Source organism: Genypterus blacodes, unplaced genomic scaffold (assembly GCF_046128005.1).
Source record: "Genypterus blacodes isolate CSIRO-AG114 ecotype Tasmania unplaced genomic scaffold, CSIRO-AGI_Gbla_v1 ptg000067l_1, whole genome shotgun sequence".
In the NCBI taxonomy this organism is placed as follows: Eukaryota; Metazoa; Chordata; class Actinopteri; order Ophidiiformes; family Ophidiidae; genus Genypterus; species Genypterus blacodes.
In genome coordinates, this window is record NW_027466879.1 from 3288601 (window position 1) to 3302136 (window position 13536).

The following is a 13536-nucleotide window of genomic DNA, read 5'->3' on the forward strand; positions in this document are numbered from 1 at the left end:
CTAGGACTGTTGGATTGTATTGATTATTTTTAATTTTCCAGTCATTTCTTTATCACTCACGCCTCGGGGTTTACAAATTCTTCTTTTGTCAACAGATGGCAGATAAAGAACTATACCGACTTGAGACAGTAGCAGGGGAGCCAACAGACGAGTCCAGGGTGAGTAACACAGAGAGAGAGAGAGAGAGAGAGAGAGAGAGATAGATAGATAGATAGATAGATAATACAACAATAACAATAATTATACAACCTTTTCTCTTTCTCTCTCTCCCTTTTTCCCTCTTTCTGTATAAAAAACAATCTCCAAAATGTCCCATAACTGTATTCGCTGTCAAATGCTTGCTTTGATAAAAATACAACAACAAAAAGAAATATTATTATGTAACTCACAATTGTAACTCTACAATAGGTTATAGAGGAGGAACTGCAATGATAACGTATTAAATAAGAATAGACGAGTCAAGCCAAGAGGTGAAATGATGTAACTCCGTTTCCCACCTGTTGTGATTTCTCTCTCTCTCTCTCACAGGACCATTTCATCGAAGGTTTATTGAATGTTACAAGGAAGCTGGATAGAGAATATGCCGAGTCCTTCCCCAACGTCATCTGCCACCTGGTCAACCTCAGCAGTGCCATCCTCTCGCTCTCTCACAAAAAATGTGACATCGTAACAAACCCCAACCCTCATGTAAGTCCAAAAGCAAAACAAGGCAGCAAGTATGATGGCAAATTGTACAATCACGACGGCTGTGAGTGACACTGACACATTTTTCTCTCCAGTCATTGTTTGAGAGGGTCTTCGAGATGTTTAAGTTGATTGCCATCTTGAGGAGCACCGATACAGATGTCACCGTCTTGAGACACCCGTTAGGCGTCATCTTCCAAAGGAGGTCAGGGCTTTCTCCACCATGTCTGTTCTCACTCTCACCTCATCACTCTAATCACAGCCAATTAGTCATTGTTGTTCAATCATCAATATCTATTTGCGCTTCACAGCTATAGCCCAAGCCAACTGTCCGAAGCCCAGCTGGGCACAGAGGAAGACGGTTACGCCAGACTCCCCTCACAGGCGGCAATGCCTCAGCTTGACGCCTACACAAATGTCATCGCTCAGGTCTGTGTGTTATACTTGTGTGTGTGAAGTGTGTCTGCATTGTTGTTAACACCATTTTGACCCCACGTTCTCTTCTTCTCAGTTGGCTGTTTTCAATAAGAACCCTCATCCAACTTCTGAAAATATCACAGGATCTGTCTGCAGCATTTTACTTAACAGTGAGAACACAGAGATCAGCCTGTACAACCTGTCAAGTGAAATAGAGGTACAGTCATGATACGGAGCTTTGGCTTTCTTTGGTATTGTATGTGTGGCAGGTGTAAGTTCATCAGATAGATGTGAAGTTACAGAATCACCATACAGGCTGTGGAGGAAAGAACCAGAATGTAACGCTGAGATCATTGCATCAGGGAAAACAAGGGGAAATCATTTTAAAAGCTGTGTTTTTGTGCATTAAGTAGCATTTATTTAGCTTGTGAGAGTATAAATCCTGCCCTCCCTCATTTGGATCGGCAGCTGTTAACCCCAAATATGTCCCCAACCTCTAAACAAACCCTAATCTGTAGCCTGAAGCCAAATATAAGCAAATACAACGAGTGGTGGGTGGAGCTGTAGCTGTTATTGTTGGGTTTACTTTAAACAGTTTGAACATTCTGCTATCATGGTCGCTTACACCACCTCTGTCTGCTGCAGATCTATTTGCCTCGTCATAACGCCTCAGACATCATAAACAGCACAGTTCAGTTGAAGAAAAACACTAAAGCCACCACCAAATTCTACATCAGCGACCCTGATGTGACCGTGTTCTTCACTGCCGAGCCCAACACCAACGCGTCCCTAAGTCTCATCCTGGCTTACGGCACACCGCCCAACTCCACCTATTACACCAACAAGACCATCCTCACCTTCGAAGGTAACTGCAGACAGATGATGATGTCATACTGATCTGTTCTACATGTCTAGAAATCCATGTAGGCCCAGACACCTGACGGATCGTGCTACTTTACAACTCAATGCTCATCGCACAATATCGTTCATACTAAGAGTTCTGAAATGTTTTGATTCGTTTCTCTCGGACAACGATGTAATCAGTCAGTTGTTGACTATTACAGGCGGCTACCGTTGGAAAATAACACCAGACCTCTTAGATGGCAACACTGGTGCTTGGTACGTGGAGGCCCAGCTCTTCAACTCCACTTGGGAAGAAGGTCTGTCACTCCAGATCATTTCTTTCGTGACCAAGTGCATGTACTGGGACGTTGGCCGTGAGGTGTGGAGCACCAGCGGCTGTCGGGTGAGTTCACACCTATGAAAGGTAAAAGCTTCAAATGAACTTTGGCCATACTCGGGCACTAGACGCTGGTTGTTCTCTTCTTGTCCCAGGTGGGTGATAATAGTACCGGGGACAGGACACAGTGTTTGTGTAACCACCTCACTCTCTTTGGGAGTTCCTTCTTTGTGATGCCCAACTATGTGGACATATCTCGCACAGCTGAATTGTTCGCCACGGTCAAAGACAACTACGTGGTGCTGGCACTGCTGTGCGCTTTCTTTGGCCTCTACCTGATCACTCTGGTGTGGGCCTGCTTTGCTGACCGCAAGGCCAGATCCAGGGTCAGTCTCTCATAAATCCTTCCCTCCACTGCACTGATATGTACATTTCTGCCATCATGTTTATGTTTATGTGCATGAATGTTCCATGGTGTCTTGTCTAGATGAAGATGACCCTGCTGGAGGACAACCATCCAGGAGCTCACTACAACTATCTGATCAGTGTCCAAACTGGCCATCGCAAAAATGCCGGTACTTCTTCCAATGTAAGGATGTTCTTTCACCGACACGATGATGATAACACGCCGTACATTCCTGTCTTAAAGAGGGTTAACTACACTTGCACGTTATGTCTCACTTACTGCAAATTGTTTACGTTTTACTTGACCGCTGAGCACATTCCAAAACTTGTGCACTTGTCTGAGACATAACACGAAGAAAGCATCAATCTGCACTTCAAACCAGCGCTAAAGGCTTAGAACATCTGGCTCTCAGTGATTTTAACTGATTTATGTTGACTGTAATGGGGAGAATATGAAAGATGAGAACAAACAAACACTCATCAGGACAGACAATTGCGCATTTGTCAAAACTGTGGCTTTGAAAATTATCTGCAGTATCGTTGAAGTAAATAGGCGAAACAAACACTATCAATGTCCTTCAACCATACACAGTGAGACCAGGCTGCTGATGAATGAAGCGGCCGCCTCAGTAATGAGTGTTTATCCCTCAGGTCACCGCAAGGCTGATCGGCACCGAGGGGGAGAGCCTGACCCACAACCTCGTAGATCAGGACAAGCCCATGTTTGAGAGAGGCTCCGTGGACATGTTCCTGCTGGCTGCTCCCTTCCCACTGGGGGAACTGAGGAACCTCCGGCTGCAGCATGACAACTCTGGAGGTCAACCCTCATGGTACTGGGGGCACATGGTGTATTCAATAACAACTGGACAATAAGTTCTGTTCATGAATGTTTTGCTTCAACTTCAAAACCTTCATCTAACAAACCTGCCGTCTCTTTGATCCTACTTTGTTCCCATTAGGTATATAAACAAGGTGACCGTACAGGACATCCAAACTAAGAAGATTTGGCATTTCCTGTGTGGTTGCTGGCTGAGCAATGACCATGGCGACGGCCTGACGAAGAAAACCTTCAATGCTGCAAAGAACAATGAGATCACCTGCTTCAGGTCAGAATTCAGCTGCGACACACTGCTCAGATACACCAACGCCTCCATGTGGATCAGTCAGGTTGATCATGATCCGCTCTCCTCTCCATCAGGAACATTTTCCAGACCAGAACATCTACTGGCTTTAGAGACGAACACATCTGGGTATCCATCGTGGACCCCCCCTCACGGAGCCCCTTCACCCGGGCTCAGAGGGTCTCCTGCTGTATGAGCCTCCTGCTCTGTACCATGGCCATCAACATCGCCTTCTGGAATCTTCCTCTAGATGCAGACTCACCAGTGCTCTTCTCATTTGGTGAATCAACACATCCTCCATTTAAACACATCTACTATAGTTGATAATCCAAACATTCCTGGGGTATCTGTGACCTTTCGGCTTCTCCTTTACTGTAGAATGAGCCTGTGAGCCCAAATAGAAATATTCTGCCCCCTTTCTTTATTTTTAGTCTCGGTCCAATTCTTTAGTTTGACATTGATGAGATTCTTCTTCAGTGCTTAAACAGTTTGAATTGGTTTCTACATTTCTTGATACAATGTTGGAATTGAGGCTCTTCTGTTGGTATCCAAATAAGCAGTGTTGTTCATTACACAGCTCTAGTTATGGGCCATACAGTCAGTTTTTGAATCTAAAAACCAAAAGTATAAGCTGGAGTTTGAATGAGAATACATTTAGATGTAGTAGGAGTGAGAGCTGAAGTGAGAGGTGGACATCTTGTTCCGTTCAGTTAATTGGCCGTCTGCTGTCCATCGATCTGTTTCCATCTCTGGAGCTCTGCTGCTGTTTCCACACACACAGCATAAACACGCTGAGCTGTGGAGGCGAAAGTAACGCTACAGGAATCAATCAACCATGTGGGACGAGTGAATGCAGCCTGCTGTTCTTTACAACGCCTCGACTGATTCTGACCTTAGTTTGTTGGTTGTTGCTATGCAATCACAGTTCAAGTTTTCCTGTACAGTTTTAACTTTCCTGTGTGTTAGTTTGTTTGTGCACAAAACACATCATCTAGCAACAACTAAGCACCATATGAGGGGTGGCACATTGATAGTGATTATTGATCGGTCATCATTTCATACTCTTACTCATCATTTCTCTCATCATGTGACCAGGTTCCATAAAGATTTCCTGGCAGGAGATCATGGTGGGGGTCCAGAGTGGTCTTCTCATGTTCCCTATCAACATCCTCATCATCACTATTTTCCGAAGCATCAGGCCGCGTGTTCTGTCCAAATCTAAGAACAAAGACAGGAAGGGCCTCAAACCCCAGCTGGTCACTGTGCCGTCCATCTTAAAGGTCCCTCACCTCATCTTTCACTACCCTCCGCCAAGGAGGTTATGTATGTGTGTGTGTGTGTGTGTGTGTGTGTGTGTGTGTGTGTGTGTGTGTGTGTGTGTGTGTGGATAACTCAAAATGTTCAGAACTTTGAGAGATTTTCTTGATAGGTGAGTTGTGGGCCAAGGAACATTCTACAGATCTCTATTTGTTATCAGACTCAGATGATAGATGTCCGCAGAGATGAAGGACAGTCCAGCCTTCAAACCAAAGAGTAAGATTATCATAAACTAATATGCTCTGGGTGTCATGGCGAGTTAGAGCCAAATGTTTGGCCTTGGCAGAGGTTTGCTTTCTGTAGGTGCATACAAATACATACAAACACATTCCACACCCAAAGGTTTCACACAAGGTTCCACACACAAGTCTCAAGCCCAGGATCTTCTAGCTGTGAGCCTCCGTGCCTCTAACACCCCTGAGCGAGACAGGAGATGAACATACAGCATTCTGATCCAATGCTGTGTCCATTATCATTGGTATTCTGGTATGGTGTTTTGTATATTTGCTCTAACCTATAATTTCATACCTCTTTGCCGTTTATCCTCCACAGGAAACAGAGGAGATGATTTTCTTGGTAAGTGGCAGTCAGAGGAACAAGATGTCCGACCCACAAAGGCTGGAGACCAGTGCTGACCTCTGTCTCGGCCTGGACAGGGTTCATGAACTCATCCAGCTTATGCAAGGTATCAGTGTGTGTTTATGAGCAATGAATCAAAGGTTAATGAGAGAATACGTTTCAATCACAACACAACAGATTTAAAGAGGAAGAAGCCTTGATCCATGAAAAACCAGGTTGTAATTATGGCTGTGTGTGTGTGTGCGTGTGCGTGTGTGTGTGTGTGTGTGTGTGTGTGTGTGTGTGTGTGTGTGTGTGTGTGTGTGTGTGTGTGTGTGTGTGTGTGTGTGTGTGTGTGTGTGTGTGTGTGTGTGTGTGTGTGTGTCATAGGGGAGATGGAGAGCGACCCTCACTGGGTTTACTGCAGTAAGTTCCTGTTTTGCTGCCTCTCTCACCTGCTGGTGTGTTTGGGGAAACTGACCCCCAATAACTTTGGAGGTCAGGAAGAGTACCAGCAGGTCGTCAACATCACCAACCTGTTGGTTCGCAAAGCTGAGATGGTCTACACCAGCCACAGCGCCTACTGGTGAGCACCGCCTCTGACACCTACACATCAAATACACAATACTGTCTCAATACTGTGCCTCACTTATCCCGTTGTTCTGTTTCAGTCCTCCTCCTCCCCCCAGGAGGAAGAGGAAGGCAGGAAGCTGCTGGCTGCCCTGGTGGTTTGTGTTTTTAGGCTGGTTCCTCCTGCTGTCCATCAGTGGAGTGTCCACATTCTTCACCCTGCTTTACGGCTTTCAGTACGGCAAAGAAAAGTCCATCAAGTGGGTGATATCTCTGGGCCTGTCACTCTTCCAGAGCATCTTCATACTGCAGCCTCTTAAGGTAGATGAAGACGCCTGACGAACACTAACGATGTTCTATTAATGCTAGAAGTCTGTTTGTTTATGTGTCATTACAGATCATTCATTTACTTTGTGTGTCTTGTTGTGTTTGAAGGTGCTGGGTGTTGCTGTGCTGTTTGCTCTGCTGCTGAGGCCTGTGGCTGTGGAGGAATCTGAGGAAATTGGGCAACTGCTGTCCGGTAAGCATCTAATGGGTTTAGACAAATGATCTGAAACATTATTCAATTTAAGGTAGTTTCATAGCCGACACCAATCAATGTGGCCCCAATGACTACCAATGAGTCAGACTGAGGTTCAGTGCTACTTAATGTCTCTATAAAGGTTAGAGTTTGTTCAAAATCCTTACAAATTTTAAACCTTTATCATATTACATTACATCAGTGAAACTCCAGAAATCAGCAAGAACGTCTGAGCAGAAAACGATTTTAGGATAAAGTTGAAATAGGAGAGATGGCAGGATAAAATGAATAAGAAGTCCAAATGACTTATTGGTAATAGATGAAGTTATCAGAGGTTTCTTTTGTGAACATGATGTCGTTTGTCTTTTACAGCTCAGCAAGAGAAGAGCAGAGAATACTGCGGCAGAGACACAAAATGAAGACGCACATTTACTGCACTGGTGACGATTCCGGGTTTATGGGTATTACAGTCTCACGGTCAAACTCTCTGCATGTCACAGAGTTGTTTAGTATCTATGATGATGAGTGTATATACATTTTTATTGGAGATAATTTTAAACAGCTCTTCATTCCTTTGTGAGGACATTGTCCAGTTTACATCAACCTAAGAAACATGCTATTACAGCTTTTAAAAGCATTTCAGCCCCGTCCTTCCCCCACTGTCCCACTATTTGGATCCTTTTGATTGAAGAATGGCCTTCAATTTGACATAGTGACCTAACAGATTAATTTTATTTAAAGGCGTATTTATAGCTATAGAAACTTCTCAATAACATTGTATAACATTAATCTTACATACATCCTTAGATATATTGTATTTAAGAGTTTACCTCCTACCATGTAAGTGTGGTGGGTCTTTCTGAGCTGACAAATATACATATATATATATTAACACACTGTATACATGTTGCACTTTCATGTCCAAACTGTCTGTCGTACATTCAAATATTTATGTAGCCGACATACAAATATTTGCATTTGTAGTTTTGTTTTTGGATTACAAGTGGGATCTGATGGTCTTTTGTATCATTACTAAGTGACTTTTTTCATTTATTCATTATTGTATGTGTGTATTTGAATAAACTGATCACCATTAAAGAGTTAATTTATTAATGAGCTAGATACAGTATCATGTATAATGCTGCAGAGCCTTTAAGGGAAAAACTACAGATGATGATTTACTAATATGGAATAAACAATGAGACCGTTGTGCAATGATGTTAGCTCGGGTCAGAGTTTCATTTAAAGTAAATTTCAGATTAGTTGTATTCCTGTACGTCTTTCCATTTTCAGATAGAAATCCTTTAATTTGATATTTACGTTATACAACACTGCTGCCATCTAGTGGTGAGGGACAGCAGTGTTTTAGGCTTTAATCCTGCCTCGCGGCTTCTAACGTCAAAACAAACAAATTCACAACATGTTTGAAAACAAGAATATACTTACACAAAATGGAGCACGATGTCTTTGGACCTAGAGTGCTAAGAGTACAGGGAGAGAGGAAGAAGGGAGGATAAGTGAACAAGGAGTGAAGGAAAAAAGGTTGGAAGACAGATCAAAGAGGGTAAAGAGAAAAAAGGAAAGAAAGTAGGAACAAAAGAAGAAAAATGACATGAGAATGAAATAACAAGGGAGGAAGGAGGGAGGTGTAGGAGGGGATGAGGGAGGTGAGGCTGAGACTAACCCTTCACATGATGATGTCACACTGCGGCCCCTGTTGGTTGTAATTGCACATTGCAGTGTCATTCAGCAGAAAAATGTTATGTGTTTGCCAGCTGAATTTAAATAAATAATCAGATCACCTTGTGCCATTCTGTCTTTATCAGTGCCTTCATCAGAAACAATACACCCAGAACAGAGCTTCAGCTTCAAATGGAATTTTATTACATTTCAATGTTAGTATACAGTGGAAAAGCTTGTGTTTATGCCACAAGACAACACTTTGTCTTGATATTTAGCATGAAATCAGTCCAACACTATAGAAAACAGACTCAGATCACAGTTCAGTAGTGTTATTCTCTACTTTCTTGTTCTTATTTAGTCATTAATAGCCTAGGAAGCTTCTAGAATCTAGATGTATTTGCATTGAAGGTTTTGCTGAGTCATTTCCTCCAAAGCCAAGGCCTCATTTGTCATGCAAACAGGGCTGGGGTGGGTCAGGGTGCAGCGACGCAGCGTCTCCAATGACAACCAGCCCTTTACAATCCAAGTCCTGCGCTTACTTCAGTTACTTCATCCAAATCAATCACAGGTAAAGAAAACTAAAGAAGCGTAACCTGAACACGTTGAGTGTAATAAAGCTTTTCATGTTCCTCAGCATGTTCACATCAGAGCACTGCCAGGGCCTCTGATGATGAAGAAGCCAGAGGCCGGAGCAGCGGTGCAGATGGAGAACAGGTTACATGCTGATGTGATCACAGAGGACCAAAACAAACCAACGACCATTAGGAGTTAACATTTACACCGCATCAATGAAAGCGGGTTGTTAAGCGACTGTAAGGGCCGGGTGTGTCGACACACAGCTCGTTCCCTGATTCGAGAGATCAATAGCACTGATATGCATGAACTTAAGTGAAACTGCCATTTAAAAAGGGAAAGTTAAGGAGATAAGTGTTTACAAAAACAGATCTGCCACATACTGGACTCTCCCAGTTAAACTCAATCTTTCTGCTGTACATTTAAAACACTAACCTGTGTATAAAGGTCTGTGTGTATCGCTGTATTATATTACAGATTTCCATAAACTGTTTTGCTACTTAACATCTGTGCCCTCCACCACCTTTGGAACTGAGAAACAGACGGGCTCTCTGTTCAGTTCTCTTATACAAAGCCTTTGTTGAGAGAGAGGAGAGAGGAGAGAGAGAGTGGTAAAGAGGGAGGGAGCGTCTGAAAGGATCCTCAAAGTATGGCTTCTATCTAATCTCGCCTCGACACGGAAACTATCGGGTGTGTGTGTGTGTGAGCGTCACAGACAAAACCGGTGAGGGCGGTCGGGCTGGTTGGACACGTCTGGGACAGAGCGAGCAGACGGAGTGGGATAGAGGCAGGAAGGAAGCGGAGGAAAGGGGAGAACTTAAATCATGTCTTAATCTTGGTTACATAAATATTCTATCACACACACACGCGATGGGAAACATGAGAGCGAGTGTGACTTTGATTGCATTAAGAAACCGTGTGTGTGATATGCTTTAAAAATTAACAATCCACACACACACACTGCTGACGGAGCTGAGAGTTCTGCTGATTAAACGATTGTGAAGCCCCGCCCACAGTGAGCTGCTGCTGCTGTGGACGGGGGAAGAATGTGTTTATTATCATTTAACAATGGAAGGAGGAGAGGGCTGTACACATCTGATTCAGAGCCTATTGAACTCTCTCTCTCTGTGTGTGTGTGTGTGTGTGTGTGTGTGTGTGTGTGTGTGTGTGTGTGTGTGTGTGTGTGTGTGAGAACGTGCACATTAGGTCTTCTTCTTCAGCTCCTCAAACCGGCGTGTTAAATCGTCAAAGTCGATGTCGTCCGAGGAGGTGGTGTGCCCGCCGAAGGAGGAGGTGGGGAGTGTGTCGGGAACGGAGGGGAGCTCAGGGAGAGTGTTGTTGTCGAACATCTGAGACGAGGGACCTGGACCTGGACCTGTGGGGGGACACGGCAGAGCACGTTCAGTCAGCAGGTCTACTCACTGGAACACGGATGTGAGAGGGGGACACCGGGGGATTTTGTCAGAACTCACCTACGGCCTGGGAGGGAACAAAGGGTTTGTCAGTCATGTCGTCGATCTGAAACACACGATGAAGTCATAGCAAAGATCGTTTCCATCCGACTCTAACAGAATGTGTGACAATATTAGTGCGGAATGAGAGCTCATGGAGGTCAATAAAGCAAAGTAGAGGAAGAAACCTGCAGCCGTCACCTTTAAGGGTCACACAGACTGTGTGACACTGATCTGAACCCGTATCACACACTCTGTGTGAGCCTTAGGTTAGAGGCGAGAGAAGAAGCAGATGACCTGATGTTTCACCCTAACTGGTGAGGGGGGGACAGACTCTATGGGGTTAAACATATTCAGGATCTGGTCTAGTCTAATCCCACTCAGAGCAAGACATGGTTAGTAGGTATCAGCAGTTCATACACACTAATGTAAGCGTCTAAACTGTGGGACAGCGTAGCAGTGCAGAGGGAAAGTGCAAAACTGCAAGCAAACTAGAATGAACTACTCTTCCCTGAGTGGTGCCCTGCCCTGCCCTTCTGTCCAGTGGTGTCTGCGGGGGCGGGGACAGGAGTGGGCATGGGTCGGAGGGGTTTAGTCACTTACAGACTCGTATGTGGGGGGACAACTGGGCAGCTGAGGAGGCGGCCCTCCTCCCATCGGGCCCGGGTAGTTGTTCATGCCGTTGTAGGTGCCAAAGGGAACATTAAAGGGTTCCTGAGGAGAGAGAGGCACGAGAAGTCTGAGGCAAGCAGGTCAGACTCGTTCAGGAGTTATTATTATTATCTAACAAACCCCAGGTAAGGACAAAGAGAAGTACAGTCGTCCTTAAAGCCTTAGAGTCAGACTCAAAGAGGGACCTTCATCATAATGATCCTCTTTTGTCATGAGAGACTTTGAAAGTGTCTTACTGCTCCTTTGGGAGATGGGTAGTTGAAAGCTGTTGGCATGGGCATTGGCATGGGCATGGGCATCGCATGGTGAGGAGCAGTGAAGCCTCCTCCTCCTCCTCCTCCTCCGCCTCCTCCGCCTCTTCCTCCAGGCTTCCTGTCATTGTCCACGTCAATCAGGTCGGCCTCCTCACCAGGACACACCTCGGGCTGTGGAAAGACGGGAGGAACGGTCGGTCAGAAGAAGGATGGCAAGGAACATTTCTGCAGCAGGTAGTGTGTGTGTGTGTGTGTGTGTGTGTGTGTGAGACACACTCACCCGGACCATGGCATCAGGTTCATATGGCACATTGTAGTTCTTGGCAATCTCTATCAAGTAGCGCTCCACTAAGATCTTGGGAGGAGCCTCCACTCCCAGTTTGTGCATCAGCTACAAACAAACACACACTGCATCAGTCACAAAGACACAATTCCAGTCTGAACATTTGATATTTGGAGAGCAGTGAGTGAAGCGAGCACCTACCCTGTCATTGACTGTGCCAATCTGGTTTGTCCTGCACAGCTTACCATACTCCTTACTGTACTTTGCACACAGCTGATCAGACACCTGAAAGAAGAGTGGAGGTTATGGAGACTCTGTACTGAACAGGCTGATGATGCCCACCCTCGTCACACACACTGTTCTACTCACAGTTTTGAGCTCCGACACCTCTGACTGCAGACGAGGAGCCGCCCAGATGAGAGTGGACACGGCCTCCTGCAGGCCTGGATCCAGCTCCCTGAGGAGAGAGAGACAGGGATCAGGTCAGTAAGGATGTGAGCCTGAGAATAACAGACTCCATAAACCGCATCCTCCTTAACATGAACAGTAGACAGACACATTTGACCTGCTGTCTATTAAAGGGCCTATAAATCAACCGTGAAAACGTGGCTCTCTCACTCACTTCATGGACTGAATGAGGCCAAAGCGAGCCAGCAGCAGGTCACAGTAGAGCTCCAGGATCTCCATGGCCTCCACCAGGTAGTCCTCTCTGATGATGTGCTCCACACGGATCCTGGCCCGCTCATCTTTCCCCGCAGACAGGTAATCTGCGATCTCCTTCCTGGCTTTCTGTGCGAGCTCGGCTTCATTTTTAAAAAGCGCCCAGACAGGAAAGGGTTAACTGTCAATACAGGAAGTAACCAATCAACCAGAACCAAAGTGGGTCTTATCAGCTGAGGACTCACTTTTCTTCTTCTCCAGGAGTTTGAGTCGGTTGATGACGAGCCGCAGGTTGACCCTCAGCCTCTCTGCTCTGAATCCTCCTCCCAGCATGACGGTGGATCTGTGGAGAGGAGAACAACCGGAGCCCTCAGTCAGGTTCACCATGAGTCATGTGAGCGTGACTCCACACAACGACCTCCATGAATGGCGGACACACACACACTCATAAAAACATACACATAAACAGTTGAGCTACTGAACGGTGTGTACACGTTTAGAAGCTTTAGCCAGCTGTTGTGGCTAACGAAGCTAACAAAAACACTGCCTGGAGACGAAGCCATGTCGCCGCCATGTTACCGCCAATCGTGGATTGGGATCATAATTCTTATAGTTACTTATATTGAATATGTGTATCGATACTTGTGCTAACACTTAGTAGCCGCCGTCGCTTTGTTAGCAGTCTTCCTCTCCTGTCACTGTTGACGCCAAATAGCTCAACTAGCTCAGCCAACAGCGAATCAGACAAACAAAACGGTGTCATTAAGTAGTTTGATATAAAAGCGGGTAAACAGATGATAAAACACGTTACCTGTAAACGTTTTAGTCCAAGTAAACAGCAACTTCTCCGGCTGCTGCTTGTGTTCCTTCACTGCCTCGCTTCACTTCCGCGATCAGGTTCGGTGACGTCATAGTATCTGTTTCGGGGGGCGGGAACTTTTATCCCGTGTTATTATTATCAGCCAGAGAGAAATTACGTAACGGAGACAAAAGGGGGAATTCCATCTCATACAGAGTATAGTTTAGTTACGTACCGGCGTCAACTTGTTAGAAGCATTGTGGGGCTTTGTGTTGTTTGTAGCATTTGCTGTATTGTGTTGAGTTTTTATTAACCACATTTGTGTTGCTAGGTGCGTCGTCAGGGAAGCAGAGGGAATGGCCATAAAAAAGGAAAGATTACAAAATTCC

At 45.2% G+C, this 13536-nt stretch overlaps 1 protein-coding gene across 1 annotated transcript; it reads right to left on the reverse strand.

Moving 5' to 3' along the window:
* Positions 1-8633: 8633 nt before the first annotated feature.
* ist1 (IST1 factor associated with ESCRT-III) lies at positions 8634-13271 on the reverse strand. Its single transcript, XM_076155387.1, has 10 exons — positions 13160-13271; positions 12594-12691; positions 12311-12491; positions 12058-12145; positions 11890-11973; positions 11686-11796; positions 11388-11576; positions 11083-11193; positions 10501-10546; positions 8634-10403 (listed from the first exon to the last, which is right to left on the reverse strand). The coding sequence occupies exons 2-10, from the start codon at positions 12679-12681 to the stop codon at positions 10231-10233; spliced, it is 1071 nt and encodes a 356-aa protein (XP_076011502.1). The 5' UTR covers positions 12682-12691; positions 13160-13271; the 3' UTR covers positions 8634-10230.
* Positions 13272-13536: the final 265 nt, after the last annotated feature.